The sequence below is a fragment of the Mauremys reevesii genome, linkage group 1 (genome assembly GCF_016161935.1).
Source record: "Mauremys reevesii isolate NIE-2019 linkage group 1, ASM1616193v1, whole genome shotgun sequence".
NCBI lineage: Eukaryota > Metazoa > Chordata > Testudines > Geoemydidae > Mauremys > Mauremys reevesii.
Genome location: NC_052623.1, coordinates 17,850,548 through 17,877,600, shown reverse-complemented (window position 1 = coordinate 17,877,600; position 27,053 = coordinate 17,850,548). Strand labels below are relative to the sequence as shown.

At 48.9% G+C, this 27,053-nt stretch overlaps 1 protein-coding gene across 3 annotated transcripts in view; it reads left to right on the top strand.

The window, feature by feature from the left end:
- Positions 1–27,053, top strand: part of P2RY2 (purinergic receptor P2Y2) — a 37,524-nt gene that overhangs the window by 4,448 nt on the left and 6,023 nt on the right. Inside the window, exon 2 of one of the 3 annotated variants that reach the window (XM_039535312.1) lies at positions 22,298–22,465. The exons of 1 other annotated variant lie outside the window; for it this stretch is intronic. Coding sequence is in view for 1 of the 2 variants with exons in the window: in XM_039534502.1 (XP_039390436.1) it covers positions 22,471–22,505 (35 nt within the window). In the remaining variant the exon portion in view is untranslated. Of the gene's footprint in view, positions 1–22,297; positions 22,506–27,053 lie in introns of all 3 variants that reach the window. One more of the 3 variants, XM_039534502.1, reaches the window with a different exon arrangement.

Genomic DNA, 27,053 nt, shown 5'->3' with positions numbered 1-27,053 from the left:
GACCCACCCAGATAGGGTGACCAGCCAGCAAGTGTGAAAAATCGGGACAAGGGATGGGGGGTAATAGGAGCCTGTATAAGAAAATGACCCAAAAATTGGGACTGGCCCTATAAAATCGGGACATCTGGACACCCTACACCCAGACCTGTCCTCAGCTGTAACAGTCGACAGTCACTGCTCTGCACTGCCCCTGGGGGGCTTTCTCTGCAGCTCCTGGCTCACCATGCACCTGCTTCTTCCCAACAAGACTTCGGCCCTTCCCAGATCAGGACCCTTCTCCTTAGCTGGTCAGGGGAAAGGGAAGTGCAGTGGAGAGGGCATTGATGGGAGTTGTAGTCCCCTGCTTAGCAGATCCATCACACTTGCTCCTTATCCTGCTTTTGTTCCACACTTGGCTATTCTAAGATGTCTCTCCCATTCTTGTGCTTTTTCGCAAAAAACCTCCGAAAGTCCTTGTTTTCATTCCACACTCACAGGCTCCTGTTTGGTCAAACTCTCAATTATCCGAATGGCTCGGTGTCACCAACGGAGTTACAGCTAAATGGGAACCTACATTAGCCCACAGAACGTCTGCTAGTTCATTATGAAATAATAGTGGAGCTAAAGTACCATTCTGAAAAGAAATGACCAAAGTGCATGGAGTAATGCACGAGCCTCGCATTGCTTGTCTTAAATGGTTTTGTCACTTACCTATTCATTCACAACATTCAGTAATTCAAATGGGGCTTCCCGTCACCAGTGGGGATTAGCAATGTATTTTTATTAATAACCTCCTGCACGCAACTATATTAAAAGCCACACTCCATTAGAACTTTCAACCTACTTTCTTTCCCTGGGGTGACTTGGCAGATGTACTGGGTCTTGCACTCTTCAGCCTCTTGGCAATTTTTACACCACTATAATGTCGTCGGTTTCAGCTGAGTTCATTTTAATTTACACCAGCATAAATGAAATCAGAACGAGGCCCATCATTTCTAACCAGGCTAATCAGTCATTTAGTTTGCTGTTGATCAGGGACAAGCATTGGCACAGTTTTGCTTAACTGAAACTTCTGAGTAAGCTACCAGAGTTAGTGAATGCAGCGTCGATGGTGTTCCACATTTGCCAGGGCAGCTTTTTTGTCTAAGTATCTTATTTCCCTTTCTGCTCCAATCTTCTGTCCACTTGATTATGAAATGACTTGGGCAATCTGCCATTCCCTCTGTATTCAAAGGGAGCAATAAATCTCATCCCAGCTCTGAACAAACCCCCACATATAATTACTTGATAACATTCCAGAGGTGATGTACTTTGTGGCATGAAAAATCATCCACACTCTAAAATGTTCAGGGATTTCACTTTTCACTTCAACTAATAAAGCTGATGGATCCTTCTTCCTCCTTTATGTACACACAGAGATCTTTGTCCTCCTTTCTCATAAGTTCATCAGCAAACATTCCAATTAAATGAAGCATATGTCAGCATCTGGAGGGCGAAAGCTTTGTAAATGAGTCTTCTTGAGTCCTGGAATTATTCCACATCTCCTTTCCAGGCGAAAGGGCTAACGTACATACAGCAAGTGTTTATAGAGAACTGGAGAAGTAAGGCACTTAAGTATGTTTTACTAGTCCACCAATGATTTATTTCTTCCTGCCCTTACAGAAGAGGAGATTATCTCTGGATAGTAACACAACTGTAAAAAAAAATAAATAGGTTTAGCTGATCACTTAAGTTGTCACCATTTTTGTATTCGAGGCCCTTCTTAATGTTCACATCTCCCATGACGCCCACAGGAAGTGTATCAATCCATCATTATTAGCGAATATTAATTAAAAAATAAAAATTGATCTATGTGAGATTCCAATCGTCTTCCAATGAATAGTACCATGAGTCGTCCCACTGAAGTCAATGGAACTGATGCATGGTGCAGCTAAATCAGGGTATCAGAATCTGGCCCTAAGATATTTCTGTGGCGACTGCTTCCACAGAGCCTAAGCACTGCTATCGGTCACTTTACCCCAGCTTCCCTGCTTCTAGCACATGGTGAGGGCCATATAGCAGGGACCGTTGTCCTGATGTGCTCTATACAGCACAGTGCTGAAGAGTCACCTGCACAAATTGTGCTTGTGCCTTTTTTGGCATATGCAGAAAGAGGCCCCAAAAGACATTTTTAAAGTTTTCCTCCCACCTTAATGTTATTTTTACTACAGATGGTTGAAAAATGATGTGTGTGTGTGGGGCGGGGGGAGTGGGGGATGTCACAAAAAGTTTTTGATTTTTTTAAAATTAAAAAGCATCTTCAATTTTTTACAAAGATTTCTACCGGTTCTATTCCATGTGCAATGGCAAGTCTGGTTGGGGCAGAGAACTTTTTGGGAGTCCCACTGCACGTTCATTGTGAGCTCATGTAATCAAAGGGCCGGGTGTATTGAATCTTTAACATAGTTGCCTTTTCTCAAAAAGGTAGTCAGGCATTGCAGTTAAATAGTGTTATATATCTATCTATCTATCTATATCTCTATCTATCTATCTATCTATCTATCTATCTATCTAAAACATATTGACTACAAATCTCTCCCCCTCTCAATTGCTCACTCTTCATTCTCTTAATTTATATACCATAATTTCAAGCAGTCATCACAGAGTCTTCCAGGCAGACAAAACCTGGATTTCTAATGTAAAACTCAAGCAGAATCCTTGATTAGAAAGTCTTTTCAGCTTTCATTATGTCACAAAGAAGCATAAAGGGTCACAAGCCCAATTTCTCCCCGTTTTATAATGTTTGCAAGTCTTAAATGACACTGAACTTCCTAATACAATAGAATGGCTCAGTTTACAGGGCAGAGCTCTGCCACACAAGCTGAAAAGGGAATTTTATTATGCAGGTAGCTGTGTGGGTGGGAAGTTCAGGAGTCATCACAGCAGCAGTGACAGAAGGTGAGATGTTAAAGAATAAGTATTGCTCAGAACAAATGAAAGAGGAGAGTTGTTTTCATTGATTCTATATTGAGTCAGTCAGAACCTGCTATGTTGTGAGTTTCCAAGACTCATATCTTCAAATTAAATTAAAATAAACCAGATTAAGGCCACTTTGATTCTGCATGAGAGTGTCAACACAAGGGCTTAATGCACTTTAACTACTCCACTTTAAATTGATATCTTTTGTTAATTCAGATTAACTCTCTTTAGCATCCCTGTGTAGACAAGCTCCAGAATCATGCTGTCTGGTTCAGGAATTAGAACGAAAGGGGAAAATGTGTCAGATTCAGATGCCTAGGGATTCCCCCTATGTAGAAGCCCAGGTGGCACAGATCTGGCTCTGTATGCCCATCATACAGCCTTTGATGTAAGGGGTTAATTAGTGCCCAGTGTGATATTGATTCACGTGATGCAGACACCTGACCACTGTTCAGCAATGCCCTGGCACCTGCAGGGTTGCAGCCTCTCTCTGGAAGCATATCTGCAGCTGCCCATGCTCTTCTGGCTCGTCGTGATTTCTGTGCTGTAGTCACCCCTGGAGGTATTTATGGGGGTGCTTTAGGTTTATTTTACCAATCGCTTTTCAGATTTATCTGCTGATGAACTTAGTGTCTTGGGATCCAGTAAGAACAGGTGTCAGGAGAGGCAGAGATGGGACAGCCCCAGAATCTGCCTGCCCAGACCCGTGGAGACTGAGTCAGCTCCTCTCCCTTTCCGGAGTAACAGGAAAAGATAAACACCGCTTGGGAGAGGAAGGAAGGGGACGACCTGGCATTCTGCTGCCATGGCCTGGCTCCACTGATTGGTCCAACCAGCTATTTAAGTTAGAAGGAGGCACAGGAAGTTTGTCTGAGCAACATGGTGATTTCCTGTTGTGGCTGCACCTGTATAGGACCCTGCCTGTGCCTGCCTCCTGACCCTAACCCCAACCCCGTTCCTGCTTCCTGTTCCACTCCTGGCTCCTGCCTTTGCTCCTGTTCCCACCGTGGTCCTGCTCCGTGCCTGATCCTCCCCTCCCCTTCAGTTCCTGCCTGACGCCTCGCCTCCAGTCATGGTTACCAGTTCCGACCCTGGCCTCCGGCTTCTGACCCTGACTCAGGCTCCAAGCCTGGCTCTGGCATTTGCCATCTGACCTTGGCTCTGACCCTCAGCTTCGATGCCTGGTTCTGACTCTGGCTCGACCCCTGGCTCTGGCAACTGGCTGTTGACTCTCATACTGACCCTTGGCTTTGTTTCTCAACCTGGACCCCTGCTCCGCCCACTAGACCCTGACTCCTGCTCTGAGTACGAGGCCAGATCGCTTACATCCCGCTCCGGAACAGCAGGGAGGTACATCCGGGAACTAGTTCAGGCTCCTTGATTCAGTGCTGGCTTGGGCCTGGCATTGGAGCAGCCATGAAGCTGCTCCGACTTACCTCAGTGGAGAGCTGATGTGACAGAGCCCCGCTCACATTGGGCACCAGCTCTGCGCACAGCAGCCCCGGGGTCAGGCGAGCGTCTAAGCCCACCCCTGTCCCTATGCGTCAGAGCCGGCGCTCCAGCCTAAGCGGCCACTTCAAAGTGCTGTCTACCCAACAGGTTTTACAGCGCTAGGGCGAGCTGTGCTGACCCAAGTCTGCCGACCCGGGCTGGGAGGCTCACCTCCGCAGGCTATGTGTGGACGTACGCCTCGGCACCTCCAGCACAGCCTGTGCTGCGCGCAGTTTGGCCAGACCCTAGGCTCTGAGCAGGAATGCTGCATGTATTTTCCCCCACCGCTGGGTCATCATTACTGTTAGTTCAAGGACATTTGCAAAAAAGAATAGGCAGGGTCCTGCCAAGGCTCGGACTGAGTTTTCCCTACAGTAAATAAGTGACTTTGAGCTGTCTGGTCCTAATTAACCAAGCAAGATATGAAAAATGCTGGATGCTGGAGCAGCCCAACTCTCTGGGAAAGATCTGGGGCCCTTGAAGTGCGCTCTTAACCCATGGGCTCAGCTGTAATTCAACGCAGGCAGGCTCTGAAGCCCCGACCAGTGCTTAAAGCCGCTTTCTCGCTAAGGAAATTTGCCAGGGGTCAATGGTGTGTGTGTGTGTGTGATTCCCCTCCAGTTTAAATGAAGCCAGCCACCATAAAGTGCGTCCATTTAAAATCTGCAATGTAAAGCCACTGGAAAGTGCATTTATGTTTGGCCGGAAGCATCCAGCCACAAATGCACCTGATGTCTTTGTTGCGTGAAGAGAGATTCCAGGCAGCCGAATGCAGGGCAGGTCGATGTCGGGAAGGGTTTGTTTTGGTGAGACTCTTGTGCTTTCCAGCTCATTCAGCTGCATCGGTTCCCTGAGTTGTTATGACTAATGTGTATACAAAGGCCACGACAGTGGATTACCAACACATTTCATGTGCCACAGACTTTTACCCACAGACTTTCCCTGCTCCAACATTTGCAGCCCTTGTGTCATTGATTATGCCCAGAATGTCACTCATTTACTATAGCAGAGCCAATGACAAAACGGAATTCGCTAATATAAATAATGCAGCCAGGCCAGAGCTGCACCCTTCAGCCCCTGTACTGAGCACATCCGAAGTCCAGGGGGTGTTTGGATCTGGGGTTCTGGTTCAGTCCATCGCAGGCCAGTTAGGCAGTTGGGCTTTGCAGCAGAACATTCCCCAACTCTAAGGTGTTTATTATATCACAGTAGCACCTAGAGGCCCCCACATAGTAGTGGTCAAGACAGTGAAAGGGTGGGTGGGGAAATTGAGGCACAGTGAGGTGACATGATTTGCCTAAGGTCGCACATCAGAGTGGAGACGTCTCCTGACTCCTATGCTAGTGCCCTGTCCACCAGACTCCTGTTTACACTCCCCCGTTTGCTCTGGGCCTGTCTCCAGCGCACAGTCTGGCAACCCTTCACCTCTCAAAATCAGGGGCCGCAGGTTTGTATAATCTTTGGTGGTGCCCAGAACAGGTTCAAACCCCACTGCCCCTCTCCCCACCCACCTGCCTAAGGCTCTGGGAGGGAATTTGGGTGCAGGGCTGGGGCAGGGCGTTGGGGTGTAGGAGGGTGTGCAGGGTGCAGGCTGTGGGAGGGAGTTTGGGTACAGGAGGGGGTTCGGGCTCTGGGAGGGAGTTTGGATGCAGGGTCGGATTGGTATGCAGGATGGAGTGAGGGCTCTAGGAGGGAGTTTGGGTGCAGCAGGGGTGCAGGCTCTGGGTTGGGGCAAGGAAATGGGGTGCAGGAGAGGGTGAGGGATGCAGTGCTTACCTTGGGTGGCTCCCGAAAGCAACCCACACACCCCTCTGGAAGCAGCTCCTAGGCAGGCGGGGTGTCTGTGTGCCGCTGCCCACATGCACCACCCCCGCAGCTCCCATTGGCCACAGTTCCCCGCCAATGGGAGCTGCAGAGTTTGCACTCAGGGCAGGGGCAGCACATGGAAATACCCCACCTCCCAGGGCTGCAGGGACATGCCGGCCACTTCCAGGGTGGTGCAGAACAAGGGCAGGCAGGTAGTTGCCTTACCCTCGCTGCGCTGCCAGTGGTGGCAGCCCCCAGGCCCTTTTAAATCACCCTGGGGCGGGAGACGCTCTGGAGAAGGTGCACGGGGGTGGCAGGCAGGGCCTGGGGAGAGACTCAGCCCCGAACATTGGTGGAGCCAGGCCCCCAGGCCCTAAATATTCCTGGAGCACAGGCACCACAGGCCCATATAACTCGCCGCTCCTGCTCAAAATGTTGGTGAGCTTTGGGACCAAACACTCTCCCTGCTCCCAATGGAGGGGTTTGCAGGGCTGCAGGTCCAGCTTTGCACCTGGTGTTGCAGTTACTTCGTTAGACTCTTCGAGCTCTTGGATAGTTCCCTCCCCCCCCCCCCCCGGTCACAGAGCAGGCCTCGTGTGTGTTCCCCGGACCAGCACGGCCTGATGTCTGGCAGAAACCCATGGGCAAGCTGAGGTCATTCCACTGCTGAGATGAAGGGGGAGTGTCTGGCACCACCTGAAAGACACTTGGCTGGAAGGAGTGTTATTCCGTGGTCTGTGTGAAAGGAGCTAGTGGTCTCCTTCTAGTCTGTAGCTGGCAGCTGCCCACATCACACAAACCGCCCCTACAATTGGCACTAGTTGACCCCCTTGCTGGCAGAGTCAGCAAAGAAGCTGAGGGAACAGCTCTCTGGGTCGGAGAAACGTAGGGACTGTCGGACACAATACAGAGCTCGTTGCTTACGTTGCTCCCCCAGGACAGGGGGCAGCACACTGGTGGGAGCGGTAGGCCTGGCTGCCCTGTGCTGGCCCTGTTCTGTGGAGAAACTCAGGGTTTTATTCTCCAGGGCTGTCGATCCAGCATCACCGGAGCTTTATCCAGGCAGGTATCTGCACTCAGACATCGCCCAAGCATTAGAGGTCACTCCATTGTGCCTCGGGCCACGAGGTCATGGTTTTTAGATCTGCTTTATGCTGCTTGGTTGGGATTCTTGCAGTGCTTGCTGCAATGGCCACATTGTCCCTGCCACACCTGCTCCCTCCTTCCCTTTAACACGTAGTCCTGCCATGAGTGCAGGGGACTGGACTAGATGACCTCTCGAGGTCCCTTCCAGTTCTATGATTCTGTGGTTCTCGCAAATGCTCAAGGAGCCCCAAACTGGCTCTGTGCATGGAGGAGATCAATACCCTTTCCACTGGCTTCCATGTTCCATGCATGGAAGGAAAGTCCCTCACCCCACGTATTGAGCATGGGAAGGGAGGGCCCTATAGATAGGTCCTTACCCCAACTTCCCTACAGCTCCAAGCATGGGGGTAGGTCTCTTCTATACTCAAGCCAGCTGCTCCACTCACGGGAACTTCCGGTTCCGCTCCCGTCGCGCCACGGAAGAAGGACCTTCTGCTGACATGCCGCGGAAAACAGCGGCAGGCAATTGAGCAGCTCAATGCCTGCCGCTGTCGCCTGCGGCATTTCGGCGAAGAGTCCTTCTTCGGCGGCGCGATGGGAGTGGAACCGGAAGCTCCCGCGCGCCCCGTGGGGAGCGCACAAAATGCCGCCCCCTGAATTCTGCCTAGGGCGCCAGATACTCTGGCGCCACTCCTGTCTGTCTTATTATCTATCCCTTTTCTGATGATTCCCAACATTCTGTTTGCTTTTTTGATGGCTGCTGCACATTGAGTGGATGTTTTCAGAGAACTATCCACAATGACTCCAAGATCTCTCTTGAGCAGTGACAGCTAACTTAGACCCTATCATTTTGTATGTATAGTTGGGATTATATTATGCCATGTCCATTACTTTGCATTTATCAACATTGAATATCATCTGCCATTTTGTTTCCTCAGTCACCCAGTTTTGTGAGATTATTTTGTAGTTCTTCGCAGTCAGCTTTGGACTTAACTATCTTGAGTAGTTTTGTACAATCTGCAAATTTTGCCACCTCACTGTTTCCCCTTTTCCAGACCATTTATGTTGAATAGGACTAGTCCCAGTACAGACGAGGGGCGGGGTGCGGGGGGGCACACACTTACCTCTCTCCATTCTGAAAATTTACCATTTACTCCTACCTTTTGTTTCCTATCTTTTACCTGGAGCGCCTGGCAATGCTTTTGGGATCATCTAAGGATCCTTAGCCTTTTGTTATCTTAATCACCCTGCCTCTGTTTATAAATAAGTTCCCTGTCCCCAAGGCCGGAAGCTGGGAGCAGCCCAGAAGTCATCACATTTCACACTCAGGGTGTGCTGCTGTTAAGAGCTCCATCTGAGGCCAGAACTGACCTCCAGTATGAAATTCGGGGGGGAGGGCACCCCTGAGTGCCCAACAATGGGTGTGCTCTAGATACACCAACAACGCTAATGTGGAGACCACCAGAGGCCACAGACAGCCACGCTGAGCCCCCAGTGCAGGGCCAATGGCCTGCTGGACATGTCACAGCTAGGGCTGCAACTTGCTAATGACACAAAACCGAATGCCCTTGCTCTGCCCCCTTTCCCGCCTGAGGCCCTGCCCCAGCCCCACCCCTTCTCCAGGGCCCTGCTCCCACTCATTCCATCTCCCCCCCTCTCCATCGCTCGCTCTCCCCCACCCTCACTCACTTTCACCGGGCTGGGGCAGGGGGTTGGCATGCGGGAGGAGCTGTAGGGTGCGGGCTCTAGGAGGGAGTTTGGGTGTGGGAGAGGGCTCAGGGCTGGAGCAGGGAGTTGGGGTGCAGGCTCTGGGAGGGAATTAGGGTGCAGAAGGGAGTTCCATCCTGGGGCATGGAAGGACCCCCCCGCCGCCGAAGACCCAGAGCAGAAGAAGCTCCGGGGGCCCTGGCCCCGCGAGAGTTTTCTGGGGCTCCCAGAACGAGTGAAGGACCCTGCTCCAAGGGCCCCGAAAAAGTCTCATGGGGGCCCCTGCGGGGCCTGGGGCCTGGGGCAAATTGCCCCACTTGCCCCCCCCTCTGGGCGGCCCTGCCTGGACCCCCACGCTGTGCGGGGAGCCCCGGCAGAGCTGAGCTGCATGGGGTGCAGAATGCACTGCCCAGATATTGCCTCCTCCTTCCCTGCAGCAGAACTGTACCTGTTCCACCAGCTCCAGGCTCCCCATGTGCAGGGTGCAAGATTTGCTCCTGTGGGCAAGTGCCAGCCCCAGTGCATACTGGGGAGTTAGAAGGCAGGGCTTTGGCAGGAGGTGGGGGTGGGAATTAAGAGGGAGAGCAACAAAAAAGAACCAGATTCCCCTCTCCCCCTTCCCTGTGCCTCTGAGATCGCTGGACCGACAAAGGCCTCTGTCCAGTTCTGGGAGTGGGGTGTTTAATGCACTCTGGCCACTGAAGTCAATGGGAAAATGTCCATCGACTTCAATGAGCTTCAGACCAAGCCCTCTCGAACACCCAGGGAAGGGTCCGACACCTTTGCTCACACTGAGTAGCATCTCGCTGTGCCATTAGTCCCAACGAAACAAAGGGGCTGTTTGCAGAGGGAGCATCTGCGTCCAGCCCGCATTAAGCTCAGCACCAATGGGGCATGTGCTCCCCCTGCACTGCTGCTTGGCCTTGGGAGCACTCTTGCTCGAAAGCATCCCACAAGCCAGCTGCTGCCAGAGACTCGTCTCACCCCTAGCATTAGCATCTGCTGGGTTTGTTTGTATTGTACAGAGCCAGATGGGAGCGGTAGTGCCCCCCCACACACAGAGCAGGGAGAGGAAAGGGATGGCGGGGGTCAGCTCCGCAGTGCCACTTATTCCTTTGCCTCTGTCAGAGGAACGCGTCTCCCACTAGCTCACCCCCGCTGACAGTTCTGTGCATGCAAATGCAAGTGAACTGCATTGGGCCCTGCAAGCATCTGTAGAGGTGCAGAGCAGTGGCCGATAGCCAGTTGTTGGGGAGAAAGGCTGAGCAGCTGGGAAAATTGCAAGGCTCTCCGAGTAGGATCGGATTGGTCTGTTGGAGAAGACAGGCACCCTAGCATAGAGAGATGAGAGGGGACCTGAAAATAGCCAGAGGTAGGGAGGTTGTTCCTGTTCATGAAGCCGGTGCAGAGATTGAGCTACTGCCCCCACCCTCTCAACTGTGGAGGGGCCCGGTGGGAGCAGAAAGAAAAGGGACAATGAGGGTAAGAAACGGGCCCCAGGAGGTCACATAGATAGTGGGGTTTGTGGTGGGTGATAAATCCATGGAGGGTCATGGAGAGGGGGTCACATGGGGAGTGGGGGAGGTGGATAAGTCCATGGAGGGTCATGGAGGGGGGTCACATGGGGAGTGGGGGAGGTGGATAAGTCCATGGAGGGTCATGGAGCGGGGGTCACATGGGGAGGGGAGGGTGGATAAGTCCATGAAGGGTCATGGAGAGGGGGTCACATGGGGAGTGGGGGAGGTGGATAAGTCCATGGAGGGTCATGGAGGGGGGTCACATGGGGAGTGGGGGAGGTGGATAAGTCCATGGAGGGTCATGGAGAGGGGGTCACATGGGGAGTGGGGGAGGTGGATAAGTCCATGGCGGGTCATGGAGGGGGGTCACATGGCGAGTTGGGGAGGTGGATAATTCCATGGATGCTCATGGAGAGGGGTAACATGGGGAGTGGGGAGGTGGATAAGTCCATGGAGGGTCATGGAGGGGGGTCACATGGGGAGTGGGGGAGGTGGATAAGTCCATGGAGGGTCATGGAGAGGGGGTCACATGGGGAGTGGGGGAGGTGGATAAGTCCATGGAGGGTCATGGAGAGGGGGTCAAATGGGGAGTGGGGGAGGTGGATAAGTCCATGGAGGGTCATGGAGGGGGGTCACATGGGGAGTGGGGGAGGTGGATAAGTCCATGGAGGGTCATGGAGAGGGGGTCACATGGGGAGTGGGGGTGTGGATAAGTCCATGAAGGGTCATGGAGATGAGGAGGGTTTCTGAAATGGACAGGAAGAAAATGAAGGTTTTCCCATGACAAAGGCAATCAGCTGCTCCTTCCGGGTACACTGGAGTCATTGGACAATTCAGACAATTATTATTATAAAGCATTCACACATGCACTAGATACTTCACAGGAGACACATGAGAGACAGGTGCTTGCCCTGAATAGCTTAGAATCTAAGTGCTGGACTTGCCAAGAGGGAACATACCCCTGGGAAGGAGATGGCTGGGAAGGGACATAGGCTACCGATAAGGCTCTGCAGATGTCAGGTTAGAGAGACATATGTCTGGATGGTATGGATTTTTTATATGCCTCATTTTGGTAGGGGACTATGCTGAGGTGAGAATTTTTAGGAGTGAATTGAATGAGGTCAGGGTGGAGTACAGAGAAACAGATTTTGGGTGGCCATTGCATGGAGGAAGGCACAGAGATGTTAGACAAAAGGAGCATTGAGGAGAGTGCCCTTGGTGGAGCAGAGCGTTGCGGGGGGGAATCGCAAGGAGAGCAGGTTAGAGATACAGGCAGGGGGTGTATGATCAAGGAGAAGAAGTATGAATAGGATGCACAGCATGATGGAGGTGTGACCCGGAGAGGGGGCTGGAGGTTGGACAGGGACTTGAAGCAACAGGCAAGAATTATTTTGGATTGGGTGGCATGAGGTGAGGTCAGTGTCAAAGGGACCCAAAAGGAGGAGATTGCAGGGGAAGGGCTCATTGAAATTTTCAGGGAAGGACTTGGGGAGTCCAGAAAAGAAGGAACCACAGGACTTGAAACAGGAGGAGAAGGTGGCATGGCTGAGCGTTCTGTCCAAGGAGCGGTACTGGCTGAGGGAGACGTGATGGTGGCCGCAGCCGGCAAGAGTGGCCAGATCAAAACATCCTGAACTTTGGGAAAATCGGGATCTAACTTTGCAGCCTGGCCCCAGCTCTGTGTAGTAGGCGGATTCAGAGAACCGGGAGCTGTGGGGGTAAGGCAGACTCTGTAGTCCAATCCACATAGCCTCTTGCAGTAGAGATGAGCACGAGCTGAGGATTGACATGGTGGAGTTTGGTCTGAGGATGCGCCTCTGTATCAGTCTAATGAGCAGGAATTACTGGAGCATGCTCAGGTCCCTGAATGAGCCACATAACCCAAATTACCTTCCCCCAAAACTCTTTTTTCTCCTGTCCAGATGAGGCTGTGTAATGTCAGAACTTTCTGAATATTATTTTTGGTTACTGTGGGTTTTAACTGTGGTCTCGGAGGAGGAAGAAAACATGCAGGCTGCTTGGTTCCCAGGGCTCAGATAGTTCCTCATATGGCACCAAAGTACTGGAAATGAAAGCAGAGAAGACACCATGTTATCTGGGTCCGTGTTTTACAGGGAGACATTATGGAACTGCTATAAATTGAACATGGGTTGTGGATGGTTTTAGCCTTACGCTCAAAGATCGAAGTAACAGCATTTGCAGTTACCAGGCCAGATTCTGCTCTCAGTGACACAGGTTTAGTGACCGTGAAGTCCAGGGAATTACTCTGGATTCACACCTAACTGAGAATTTATTAGTATTAAAGGTGCAGAAAGATCCCTGGGTCGCAGGCAACTGGGTCCACGGGCAAACCTCTGTTACCAGCTTTGCCCATTACTTTGGGGTACTCTCATTTAGTGGGGTTACACTTCAAGGGGAGGGGGGGGTTCTGTACGTCTATCAATGTGCTGTTTGTGTCACTTGTGTTCTCATACGGAGCTCTACTTCCCCCTGCTGCAGGTTCCCTCCCAGTGGAGCTGTCCTGCAGGACCTCGGTTGCCCAGGGCTGGGTTCTTCCAGCTCCAGAATTAGACACACACACACACACACACACACACACACACACACACACACACACACACACACACACACACACACACACACCCCATCTGAGAGGACTGGGTTAATCAGCACTCCCAAGCTGACCCCTTATATGTCCCTGGACTCAACAGGCTGGGTCAAGCAGCACCTCCAAGCTGTCACCCTGATATGCTGTGGGCGCTGCACCGGAATAGAGCACACCTGAGCAGGCTGGGTCGAGCAGCACTTCCAAGCCGCCACCCTCATATGTCCCCGGTTCAGCACGTCTCTATCCCCACTTTCAGGTTACAATTGTTCTGGTAGTAAGCAACTTGAGCAGCAAACCCCCCAGGATTTTTGGGTGCTGCAGGGATTTTTTAGCTGAGGTACGAGAAGTGTTGCTGGAGAGCGAATGAGGAAACCAAAAAACACCCCTGAGGGGGAGAGAGAGAGAAAGAGAGAAGCAACCAGCTTAATCATGAAAGTTATTTCTTGCCAGGTAATAACCATGGGGAGCCAAACAAACAAAACACTTATAATATTAAATCCAACTTAAATTTGATTATAAAAGTCAGGTTTAGAAAACTATCACTGATCACACAAGTGAGGGTCAGAAGGCTACACCGAGAGAGAGAGACAGAGAGAGAGTTGGGTTCTCGCCACTCCGTGAAGCTTGAACTGGTCGGGGTTCCCAGGTGGTGGTGGTAGCTGAGGGTCCGGAGTGCTGGAGACTGGCAGAACCCCCAGCACGATCAGTCAGGAGAAGATGAAGTCCCAGTGGAACTGATGCAGATTTTGGATCCAGGCATCAGAACACTTACTTGAATGTGCATAGGGGTTTTTTGTAGGGAAACAACAACGGTTCAAGGGAGAACACTAGATTTGTTTATGGCTAAACTGATGGCTCAAGGGAGTGGAGTATACCAAAGAGGTATTGTTCAGGCTAGACCATGGGAACTGATCACTCCTGGCTTTGGGAGGTCTTTCTTGGAGGGAGCTCGTAATGCAATTAAGGAGTTTCACTATTTTGGATACCAATAAAAGATTTATTACTAGAATTGGTCAGATAACTACTGAGCTGGGTGTGTGCAGGCATAGGTTCATTAACAGCTGGAGCAGAGATCCCCCATCATGCAGTGCTTCCCTGCCTTTCTGGTCCCAGAGTTCCATGGGGTTCTTGCCTTGGAATTTCTGTTCTCCGTTCTGTCTGCTAATGGAGATGCCTCCCTGTCACATCTTCGATGCAAATGAGGCTAGGGGAGTTGCCTCAGTCCCGTCACCCTTGTCCAGAGGGGTTTAGGTGTGTCTCCCACTGCCTTTTCATTGCTTTTTGTAAGTCTTTCTTCTGATCGGTTTGGTTCAAGCAGAGGCTGGGGGACGGGAGGTCTTTTGTGAGTCAGACAAGTTGGGTACTGCGCCCTGGTTCCCCAAGAACGCAGAGCTGACGGGTAACACCTCAGGGCCCTGTGGTGCTGGACAAACCCAGAGACAGTCCCTGCTCTGAAGATCTAACATTCCACGTAGGAAGGGGAGCAAGAGACACAGACAGATGAAGTGACGCGCTCAGGATCACACAGGGGTGAGGTTGCCAGGCCAGTCCAGTGATTTCCCTACACCCGCCCTGAATTTTCCCAACACCCCCCCAGTTTTGTGAGCTAGTTACATACCAATTTAGTGACTGTTTGGAAATCTGAATTTAAACTGAAACATTAATACACACTTTAAAAGCTTATACAGTGTATGATAAAATATGTGTATCTGAAAAAGTATAATAGATTTGAAAAGTACGAACATAGACTAGCTTCCTTGCTTCCTTCTACAGCTGGTTTTTATGCTGTCAGTGCATTCATTTCGGTGATGTTGGCCAACCTAATAATTTCAAATGATGATTTGTAAGCAAAGTCTAAATGAGTTCTCCCTGACAGCTAGTGATGAGCTGGGGGCTAAGGCTTCAGGGCCAGATTATATTTACATTCACACCTAATCTACCTAGGTATCCAGCAAACAGAGCTGTGTTGTCCAAGTGATAGATTTTGGCTGGGGTTGGGTTACAAACCACTTGGATGTGGGGAGAAGGGGGGATGAAATGTTGTTCTTATTGTATGAGTAAAGGGCAGTAGAACTGTACTTAGCCTGTGATGATTTGAAGGCATCAAGAGAGAGGGTGGGGACCTGTCCCTCTCCACTGTTTAAAGACAGAGCTGATTAGGCTCCATAGATAGTCTTTTGTTCTGTTAAGTGACCACTGCAGCTGAAATCACTGATGATCAGGTGTAAGTGCTTAGTCCTGTTGTGGGGACAGTGTTCCTGTGGGTACAGTGTTTTTGTGTAAGAGACAGCCCAGACTGCACTAGCAGTGAGGTTCCCGCACTGAGGGCTCAGCTGAAATCACTGAGAGCTCATGGAACCTCAAGAGACCAACTCGCAGAGGTCACAGTGGTAGGTGACAGCAGAAGGTGACTGTGCAGGGCCATTGGCAACAGAGTGGTGGAGTGAACGGTGGCACAACGAACAGCCATGGCCAGAGCAAATTGTGCATTTTTGTCCTCCACCTGGAAGGTGTACTCACGTGAAAGCACCTCTGAACTCTGAGTCTCCACTGACCAAGGACAACACCGGTGAGTGGAGTGCGGTGGAGGGAAAAGTGAGGGGGGCATGTTAAATAAAGATTTGTTTGTTGGACTATATTTTAGTCACTTTGCTCCAGAATGCTAGATTTGTGACTGGGAATGGAAACTTATATAAATATGTTTCCCAGTAGGCCAAGATTTTTAAAATGCAGTATTTGCCAAGGTTGTTATCTCACATTGTTGCTATCTTGGGAGGTCATTATGTTGGGGAGTTTCTGTACTAAACATTTTTATTATAATTAATTTTTACATAAGAATGGTCATACTGGGTCAGACCAATGGTCCATCTAGCCCAGTACCCTGTCTTACAACAGTGGTCAAGGCCAGGTGCTTCAGAGGGAATGAACAGAACAGGGAATCATCAAGTGATCCATCCCCTGTTGCCCATTCCCAGCTTCTGGCAAACAGGCTAGGGACACTCAGAGCATGGTGTTGCATCCCTCTCATCCTGGCTAATAGCCACAGATGGACCTGTTCTCCAGGAATTTATCTAGTTCTTTTTAAAATCCTGTTATAGTTTTGGTCTTCATAGCATCCCCTGGCAAAGAGTTCCCTGGGTTGACTTTATATTGTTGAAGAAATACTTCCTTTTGTTTCTTTTTAAAATCTGCTGCCTATTAATTTCATTGGGTGATTGCTAGTTCTTGTGTTGTGTGAAGGATTAAATAAAATTTCCTTATTCACTTTCTTCGCACCAGTCAAGATTTTGTAGACCTCTATCATATCCCCATTAGTCATCTCTTTTCTAAGCTGAAAATTCCCAGTCACTTTAATCTCTCCTCCTGTTTCATACCCCTCATCATTTTAGTTGCCCATCTCTGTACCTTTTCCAATTCCAATATATATTTTTTAGGATGGGTGACCAGATCTACACACACTATTCAAGGTGTGCACGTACCATGGATTTATATATAGATTTGATATTTTCTGTCTTATTATTATCTATCCCTTTATAATGATTTTTTTTTTTTTTTTTTTGTTGCTGCTGCACACTGCATGGATGTTTCAGAGAACCCATCCACATCCAAGATCTCTTCCTCTCCTTGAGTGTTAAATAATTCAGATGCCATCATTTTGTATGTATAGTTTGAGTTTGCTTTCAATGTGCATTTACTTTGCATTTATCAACATTGAATTAAATTTGCATTTTTTTTGCCCAGTCACCAGTTTTTTGTGAGATCCCTTTGTAGCTCTTCTCTCTCCTGGGACTTAACTATCTTATCTTTAGTATATATATCATCTTTTTTTTTTGCCTTTCACTGTTTACTTTTTTTTTTTTGAATATGTTAAAAAGGGACTGGTCCCAGTACTGACTCACCAAGGATACCACTATTTATCTCTCTCCATTCTGAAAACTGATAATATATTCCTCCCCTTTGTTTCATCTTTTAACCAGTTACTGATCCATGAGAGGATCTTCCCTCTTACCCCATGATGGCTTACTTTTCAAAAGTCAATTTAAATTAAATAAATTTGTTTTAAATTATATATTTTTTTAGAAATCTAGATCTGTTATGTGTTTTGGTGTAACTTGCATTTTCCTTATGTTAAATTTGCATTATCCTAACAAAACATTTACTTTATTCACTTTCTTCACATCAGTCAAGATTTTATAGACCTTTAGCATATCCCCCCTTAGCCGTCTCTTTTCTAAGCTGAAAATTCCCAGTCATTTTAATTTCTTCTCCTGTTACATACCCCTAATCATTTTAGTTGCCCATCTCTTTACTTTTTGCATTTCCAGTATGTCTTTTTTGGAATGGGGTAACCAGATCTGCACACAGTATTCAAGGTGTACATGTGCCATGGATTTATATAAAGGCAATATGATATTTTCTGTCTTATTATCTATCCCTTTCTTAAAAAAGCAAAGGTTTCAGAGTAGCAGCCGTGTTAGTCTGTATTGCAAAAAGAACATAAGCTTTCATGGGCTACATCCGATGAAGTGGACTGTAGCCCATGAAAGCTTATGCTCAAATAAATGTGTTAGTCTCTAAGGTGCCACAAGTGCTCCTGTTCTTTTTAAAAAAGAAAACAGAATGTTGGGAATCACTGACTGCCGCTGCACAGTGAGTGGATGTTTTCAGAGAACTATCCACAATGACTGCAAGATCTTTCTTGAGTGTTAACAACTAATTCAGACTCCTTCATTTTGTATGTATAGTTGAGATTGTTTTCCAATGTACATTACTTTGCATTTATCAACATTAAATTTAATCTGCCATTTTTGTTGCCCAGTCACCCAGTTTTATGAGATCCCTTTGTAATTCTTCGCAGTCTGCCTGGGACTTACCTATCTTGAATAGTTTTGTATCATCTGCAAATTTTGCCACCTCACTGTTTACCCATTTTTCCAGATCATTTATGAATATGTTTGTCATAGGTTTATTCCCGACTTTGAACTTTAGTGTCCAAAAGATGGGGACCTGCATGGATCCTTCTAAGCTTAAATCCTAGCTTAGATCTGGTACTTGCTGCCACCAGCCAGGTTTCAGTGTCTGGCACACTCTCTGTTCCCCCAGACCTTTCCCTGGGGAACACAGATCCAAACTTCTTGGATCTTAACACAAAGGGAAATAAACCATTCCCCCACCTTTCTTTTCCCCACCTATCCCTGGTGAGTCAAACTAATCCCCTGAGGTTTCAAACAAGGGAAAAATCAAACAGGTTCTTAAAAAGAAAAACTTTTAATTAAAGAAAGTTTTTTACTTTTTTCTATCTCTGTAAAATCAGGATGGAAGTTTACAGGGTACAGCTTATAAAAACAAAAGGGATTCCCTCCCCCCTAGCTTAAGTACAAGTTACAGCAAACAAAAAAATAAAATATGGTTCCAACAAACACACATTTGCAAATACAGAAATTAATCAAAAGACTAATTCGCCTTTCTAATACTCACTATACTGCATGAAGAGAATATTTCAGGAAGCTTGGAGAGCCTGGATATACGTCTGGCCCCTAGATCCAAAGAGAGAACAGCCCCCAAAACAAAGAACACAAACAAAGACTTTCCTCCACAGACAAAGACTTTCCTCCACAGAGATTTGAAATTATCTTGTCCCTTGATTGGTCCTCTGGTCAGGTGTCCGTCAAGTTTACTGAGCTTGTTAACCCTTTACAGGTAAAAGAGACCTTAACCCTTAACTATATGTTTATGACACGCCCCCCAAATCGCAGACAGTGGGGGACTCACACTGGCGGTGATTTCTTCCTAGAACTTTAAAATAAACAGATTAATAAAACACATGCACCGTTACATATACTACTAATTATGTAAAACTACAAGATTTTCCACATTTTAAGAACACATTTTAACCATTTGATTTTGGGAAACTCTCACGAGAGAGTGCGTCAGCTACTTTGTTGGAAGCTGCTGAAATGTGTTGAATTTTGAAATCAAAATCTTGGAGAGCTAAACTGCATTGGAGAAGTTTTTTGTTGTTTTTCTTGGCAGTATGAAGCCACTTTAGTGCAGCATGGTCGGTTTGTAGCTGGAAGCGCCGTCCCCAAACGTATGGGCGTAACTTTTCCAGGGCATACACAATGGCGTAGCATTGTTTTTCACTGATGGACCAGTGGCTTTCCCTCTCAGACAATTTCTTGCTGAGAAACACGACAGGATGGAAGTTTTGATCCGGTCCTTACTGCATTAAAACTGCTCCCACACCACGCTCAGATGCATCGGTGGTTACTAGGAAGGGTTGGTCAAAGTCCGGGGCCCTTAGCACAGGGTCAGACATGAGCGTCGCCTTAAGCTGGGTAAAGGCTTTCTGACACTCATCAGTCCACTTAACTGCATTTGGCTGGGTTTTTTTGGTTAGATCAGTTAGTGGGGCAGCGATTTGGTTGTAGTGTGGTACAAATCGCCTGTAATATCCGGCCGAGCCTAAGAAGGATTGGACCTGTTTCTTTGACCGTGGGACAGGCCAGTTTTGGATAGCCTCCACCTTGGCCTGTAATTAAATTTCATCTGCCATTTTTGTTGCCCAGTCACCCAGTTTTATGAGATCCCTTTGTAATTCTTCGCAGTCTGCCTGGGACTTACCTATCTTGAAATAGTTTTGTATCATCTGCAAATTTTGCCACCTCACTGTTTACCCATTTTTCCAGATCATTTATGACTATGTTGAACAGCACTGGTCCCAGTACCGACCCCTCAGGGATACCACTATTTATCTCTCTCCATTCTGAAAACTGATAATTTATTCCTACCCTTTGTTTTCCATCTTTTAACCAGTTACTGATCCATGAGAAGACTTTCCTCTTACCCCATGATGGCTTACTTTTCAAAAGTCAATTTAAATTAAATACTTTTTTTTTAAATGTATTTTTTTTAGAAATCTAGACCTGTTATGTGTTTTGGTGTAATTTGCATTATTCTTATGTTAAATTTGCATAATCCTAACAAAACATTTACTTTATTCATACCTTTTTTATATATATCATTGGTCCTGACACCCCCCCTGTAAATTCGAACACCCCCCCTAATTTCAATTCCTGGGGAAACCACTGCAGTGTCCCCTCGCTGCCCTCCAGGACACAGCTTGCTCTGCTGCAAGTCTCCGTTGGTCTGTTTCCATCACCCCGATGCCAGGCTTGTCAGGGTCAGTCACTCCGAGGTCAGGGTCATGGTGCCTTCAGTCCTACCCCCTTTTGGGCGCTGAAGCTCAACGGTAATCAGGAACAAAAAGAAACCCAACTCAAAGCCAGGGCCATCCCACACCCCTTCCGTGGTGCCCCGCCCTTCTAGTCAGGGCTGGTTTCCAAAACAGTCTGCACTTCCACCAGTTCCCTTCCCGTGATCTGGACCTCCCTTCCAGGAGGGGGGATCTGGCTGAGCAGCGAGCTCCAGCTCAGGTTGCAACCAGCCTCTCCTCCTTCCCCTCAGACAAGCAGAGCTCCAGCCTCTTTCCTGGTCAGCACTCACCCAAGCGAGGCCCCCTCCTTTTACCTCCCCTTGCAGGAGAACCAGGGTGAGGCCAACTGGGTCCACAAGCCTAACCCTTTGAGTGCCAGTGAGGAACCTGTCAGCCTCCTTAACCCCCTCATTGCCAATGTGGGGCCTCTCTGCTCCATCCCAAGGGGGTTAGTAGCTGAGCCAGGGATCTCCTTAGACTGGGATCAGTTCTCTTGGCTTCCAATCCAGGGCCATAGTCACTAGACCACATTAGATCTTAGGAGCTAGCTGGACCAGAAACCAGCTGAGAAGAACAATTAAAAAACTTCTAATCTTTGAGTTCCTAATAAAACCGTGGTTGAAAGCATCCCAATGAGCCGTCTCTAGAGTTAGGCATCTACGTATGTACTTAGGTGCCCAAATAAAAGCCGACTGGCCTTCCAGTGGTGGCTGAGCACTCGCAGCCACCCGCTGACTTCACTAGGAATTGTGGGTGATCAGCTCCTTGAAGAATTAGGTCACCCTTATCTAGATGTCTAACCAGGGAGTTAGGTGTCTCACTTGATCTACTGTTATTGCAGGAGCACCTCAAGCTTTCAACCAAAGGCAGAGGCTTTATTATTGTAGACAGGTGGTAAGAGACAGTCCCTGCCCCAAAGAGCTTACAGGCCTCATTCTCATTTACACCAACGCTCCTAAGCACTGTTCTGGGAGCAGATAGGGGCTCTCAGGTGGGCGTGAATGGGTGTAAAGTTACTACTTTAAGATCCGTTTATACACTCTCACAATCTCAATACATACAGCAGTGGGAGAAAGGAAGTATTGTTAGTTTAGGGATTAGATTATTATATTTAAAAATGTCCTTAGATTATTAGAAGTGAAGTAATTTTAAGACATCAAATGGACTCATTACAATGTAGCACTGATCTAGTTCACATTCTGCATTGTCTGTAGCTTGGACATTGACGTTAGTTTCACTTCCTGGGCTACATTCTGCTCTTGGTTATGGGTCTAATTTCCAATGGAACCAATAGGGGCTGCAGTTGTGTTGCCAGGAGCAGCATCTGGCCCATTGTGTCTAGTCAGTTTAACGTTCTGGTACATCTGCATCAGCACAAGGCTACTGTGTTTGGGCGTCCAAAGTTTAAACTCCTGAAAGGCCCGGGTACTTCGACATTTCCAAACAGCCCACATCAGTTTGAGTCACACCGGCTTGGGACTTTTTATTTAAACAGAACCTAAACCTGGGTCCTAAACTCCCCCATACCGTCCCTTTGAAATTATTGCAGAGAAATATGAAGCCCATTTTGTAATCCTTGCTTTCCTGAGACCATGGTGAGCATGCATTTAGCTGCGCGCCAATCGTTTCACTTCCCTGTTTAAGAGTTGGCCCGAAACTTACTTTTATTGCAACATGGCCCCTTTTTCGTTCCATGGAAGAAAGAGACTGATGTGCCAGACTCTGTCAGCCACTAGTCCATTCTAACATGCGTGTGTGTGTGTGTGTGTGTGCGCGCGCGCAGGATGTTTTCTCTTGAAAACACAGAGCTATTTGACTCCCACACATTGAATCATTTCCACTGTGCGCCCTCCAGAGCAGATGGAATAGTACTTGCCCTGACGTTCACCTCCTACTAGTAATGAGGATTTTGTTTCTGGTTAATTTCAGGACCTTCCTCGGGAGAACATTAGGCTAACCACACAAGTGCTTCAGAGCGACAATTGCGGCTGTGTCCGTGGGCTGCTGCTGAGAGCCAAGCAGATGCCTGTGGAGCAGTAGTCTGCTATGCGCCGGTGGACCTGAAGCCAGGAGTCAGTCGACAGATCCTGATCTCAGGTGCAATGGCATCGATACAGAATAACTCCTATCTGTCTAGGTAAATATATTGTCTCCATCACCGTATCCGGATACACTAACAGAACTATATACACCTAAACAGGGCTGATAAGCTCCATCCCTCCATTCACATTGCCGAAGGAGGTATCATATATACTTGTATAATAGACGTGTGTCTATTATACATGGGCTAGTGGAGTAGTTGTTGTGTGAAGCCAAGTCTCAAGAGGTGGCTCGCTGCTTTCATTCTTGAGGTGTTTTGATCTTGGGCCCATTCCACTTTCTGGATGGGTGGTGTCCCAAAGCCCAGAGCCTACTGCCAGGAATGTCTCTGAGAGCGGCTACACCTTGGGCTTCGCCAGCTAGATCGTTCCTGATATCCATAGCTCGCAAAAGGAGAGGCAGTCTAAGAGGTAGGGCTCAGGCCACTGTGGGTGCATTAACCCCAGGACCTGGCAGCTGATCCAGTACTGCAGAGGTAGCCAGGTGAACGTGGGACGCATGTGAGGGACGTGCTCCTGATATACTGCCCTACGCATAACATCGGCTGCTGCATGCTGGACAAGTTGGCATTTCATGATGGTGCTCACTTCCCTCCCCACCGAGCAAGCAGGCCAGACGCAATCACCAGGGCTGGAGGTGGTGAGTGTGTGGGTCACTGCAGCTAGATCTTCAGTCAGCAGCAAGAGGTACAGCCTCCCGGCCAGCCACAGGCAGAAGGCAGCATTGCGCTGTGGGTGCCAAGGAGCACCGAGGGGTCCAACAGGACCCTGGTGCTGTGCTCCACCTTTTCAAGTGAAGAGCAGATGCCCTTCAGACAGAGGCTGGCTTTGGCTTCAGCCAGCTCTTCACAGCATTTCCTTCCCTCCCTCTTGCCTGGGTTGAATTTTATCCAGCTGCTTTTCATCCAGGGGCTTGTCCCATTCAGGTTCCAGAGTCAACACTCTCTGCACGTGATAGGAGATGTAGGGCTGGGTGTCATCAGTGTTTCTCTGGCCCCAAAGTCAATAGCATCTCACAGTCTTCCCTAGATGTCTGACTAGGACCGAAATGGGCCTTGTGGGACTGCACACAGGGAACATAGGAGCTGCCAGGCTGCCTCAGACCAGTGATCCATCTAGTCCAGCATCCCGTCACCAGCAGTGGCCAGTGCCAGATGTGAGAGGGACAGCTGCCCATCCTGACCCTTTGGAGGGTCGTGAAAGAAGCCAATGGAGTCGCTCTGGATTTGCTTTCGGGAGTCAGTGACTTTTCACGAGGCATAACTGAGATGCACATTTGCCATGCTGGGAAAGGAGAATGCCGTGTTTCCCTCTGGTCCCTCCCCTCCGCCCTGTCCCCGGTCTTAGTCAGTGCTTGATATGTCATACGCACACACTGACATTCTTCCATCCCACTCCCAGTCCTCGCTCTGCCTCTGGGGAAAGGTCAACCTGCTCCCTTTTGTGTCCTTGCATTGCTTGGCTGTCGCGCCCATGCGATCACTCAGTGCAGCTGAAGTGGGATGTGGGTGCAGCTGAAGTGGGATGTGGGCGGGGGTCAGACAGTCGGGAGCCCAAAGAGACACAGCAGGTTTTGTCTTAGGAATTTAGGGCATTTGCTCCAACAAAGAGGAAGAAGGGGGGCAGCTCTCCAGACCCAGCAACCAACTAGCTTCATGTTGCAAAAAGAAATGTACATTAGGACACTAAAGAACAATACACCATTGTGAGCCGGTGGTGTTCTCCGTAATTATATGGCCAAGCCAAAGAGCAGGTCCATTATGGGCTCACTCTACAGTATGTGGGTATGTGCCTCTCCACTCATCAGCTAAACTGCCCTCAGGTGGCATGGGGGGAAAAACCTCAGGACCTTCAGCTCAGAAAAACTACCTGTGCTAATGGAGATGCTGCATTAGCAGCCGCTAGATGTAAATCTTATACCCTCGTTGTAGGTCAGCCAGTAGATGGCGACATAGCCACCAATACTTAAGCAGGTCCAAGTCCAGCCAGCAGGGGGCAATAGTATGCAAAGACACCAGTGAATAACAACACTGAGAAGCGATGCTGCTAAATGCACACTGAGCAGAGCACTTTTCATGGGTAGACCTCAAAGTGCTGTACAAAGAAGTATCATTCCCACCCACCTTGTAAAACAGTGATACTGGGGCTCAGAGCAGTTCAGTGGCTTGCCCAGCTTCACCTCCTAGGTTAATCCATCAGCGCCCAGTTCTGTGCCCTAGGCCTCAGGGCAGCCTAGCGAGCACTCTGCACTATTCTATGGGAGACCTGGCTTTGGTTTTCTTCTGATCTTCCCTGGCCTATGGAAACAGCACATTCAGCTCCTAGGGGAGGGAGAGACTTACGACCAAGCGTGTCCAGCTTGGGAGCAATGTTGAAGCTGTACCTGTGTTATGGACCAATGAGGAATGCAATACAGGAAACAACCCTTGTATGGATGTTAACACTGGCAACACGTATGCAGTGGTGTACATAGTGTATAGGAATAGGGCAGTATCCCTTTAAATAGTTTGTGAGCCTTCTAGTGGCGCTCATGGTGTTCTGCGTTTAGAAGCAGCCAGAGCAGCAGTTTGTATGTAGCATTGTGGTAAATGACATGGAATCAATGGGCCAAAGGTGTTAACATAACCCAGTCACTGTCCAACAGTAGGACGGTAATAACTGTCCCCTTGGGTAAAAGAGAAGTTGAGATGAGCTGGAGCTGCTGTTGTTGTTGATGTTTGGTCCTGTTTCATCTCAGGTGGTGGCTGGGAATCAGCGGGAGGAGTTGGTAGGGATGGTGATGATGTCAGCTGGGTCCCTCTCTCTGGCCTGGTCTGGTCAGGACATCTCTCAGGACAAGCACAATGAAGGCCCAGGTCCCAGGAAACGGTGGGGATAGCAACCATGCCTCTGTCTGTTCTCCCCATTCCCCCCCTCAAAGTCTCTTTCTTTAAGGACCCCAGAAGGCAGTGGTGGGTGGAACAGCTCATCCCTCGCGTAGGCCTAATATCCAGCACACCCATTTTGGTTCATTAATTTCCGGACCCGCATTTTCTTGTTGATTAAGTCCAACACCAACCGAGTCCTTGAATCAAATCAGCTGGGCATTTTGTTTAGACTCATTTAATCTGTCTCCCTTTTATCCCTTTTCCCCTCAACAGCTGTTATTGTGACATCTTACGAACTCTCACATACTTTTTACATTCGGAGTGAATGTGTAGGCTCGGTTATTACAAAGCAGCTATACCTGGCCTGTTTGTACTGGGGACCCAGCTGTGACTGTTTGGCTCCTTGAAATGTTTTGTGTAACGAGCAAGAGATACAACAGCGTGGAACCCATCGGCGCTGAGATGCAGGGCCCTTTGGCACATGGCATATGTAACGGAGGGAGGGGCGCCATGCTCGGGAGAGGTTTGGCTCTGAACAGGAGAGATGTCCAGAGCAGACACGATCCTTCCTCATTTTACCGGGTTGCTGATATTTGGGGTTAAATGTAACCCGCCATTTCCGACAAGACATGCATCAGATGAGAATACCGTTCTGGAGCTGGCTAGCAGAAATGATGCTGTGCGCGAGGGGGTGTGTGAGCAGCTCTGTTCGATGGGGTTGCCACTTGGCCGGTTTTCACCCAGACAGTTCGGTTTTTACCTTCTGTGTCTGGGTGCCATTTAGGGTTGCCAGGTGCCTGGTTTTCGGGGACCTGGCATCCCTAAATGGCACCCAAACGAAAAGTTGGGTTACTGTAGGGTGAGGGAAGGCACCCAGCCATTAACCCTTGCCAATCCCTGTCCAGACAGGGCTGCCGCCTACCTGCAGACGGGCTCCTTGAGACGATCCAGCAAGCAGCAGCAGCAGGACAGGAGGGGAGGGATAGCTCAGTGGTTTGAGCACTGGCTTGTTAAACCCAGGGTTTTGCGTTCAGTCCTTGAGGGGGCCATTTGGGGCAAAAAAAATAGTTGGGGATTGGTCCTGCTTTGAGCAGGAGATTGGACTAGATACCTTCTGAGGTCCCTTCCAACCCTGCTATCCTATGATTGTATAGGGCAGAGGCAAGGCTTCAGGGGTCCAGCTACCAGCAATTAGAAAGGTGGCAACCCTAGTGCTAGGTATGATGTGTACCAGCAGTGCCTGAGCAGCATCCACATCCCAGTCAGCTGGACTCTTTTGCTCATTCACCTCATCTTCAGTACTCAGGGTGGGTCTCATTATCTCTCCTCTCATTCTGGACTGAATTCCCCTTCTCTACTCATTTTTCACACACGGACTGTCTGTGGTGGGAGGTAAAGCCCTCAGGATGGCTGGAGACAAGATTCAAGCGCTTCTGCCAGCTGCACGAGCACTCGGCTTCGGCTGAGTCTGCCTAGGCTTCTGGAAGTGGAGCTCACGTTGGCCATCGAGGCTTAGGCCCTGCGAGACGCAGCGTGGAACTTGGGGCCAGGAGGGGGGTGACTAAGGTAGTTTTAAGCCACCTTTACACCATCCCAATCCTGGGCTACTTCAGAGACTTTAGTAGCCCCCAGTGTCATTTACACAGCCCCAGGGGCCCGTCTAAGTTATGGCAGCCTTCCAGGGCTGCTGTGTGGGATGCAATGCTGCCAGGAAACTCT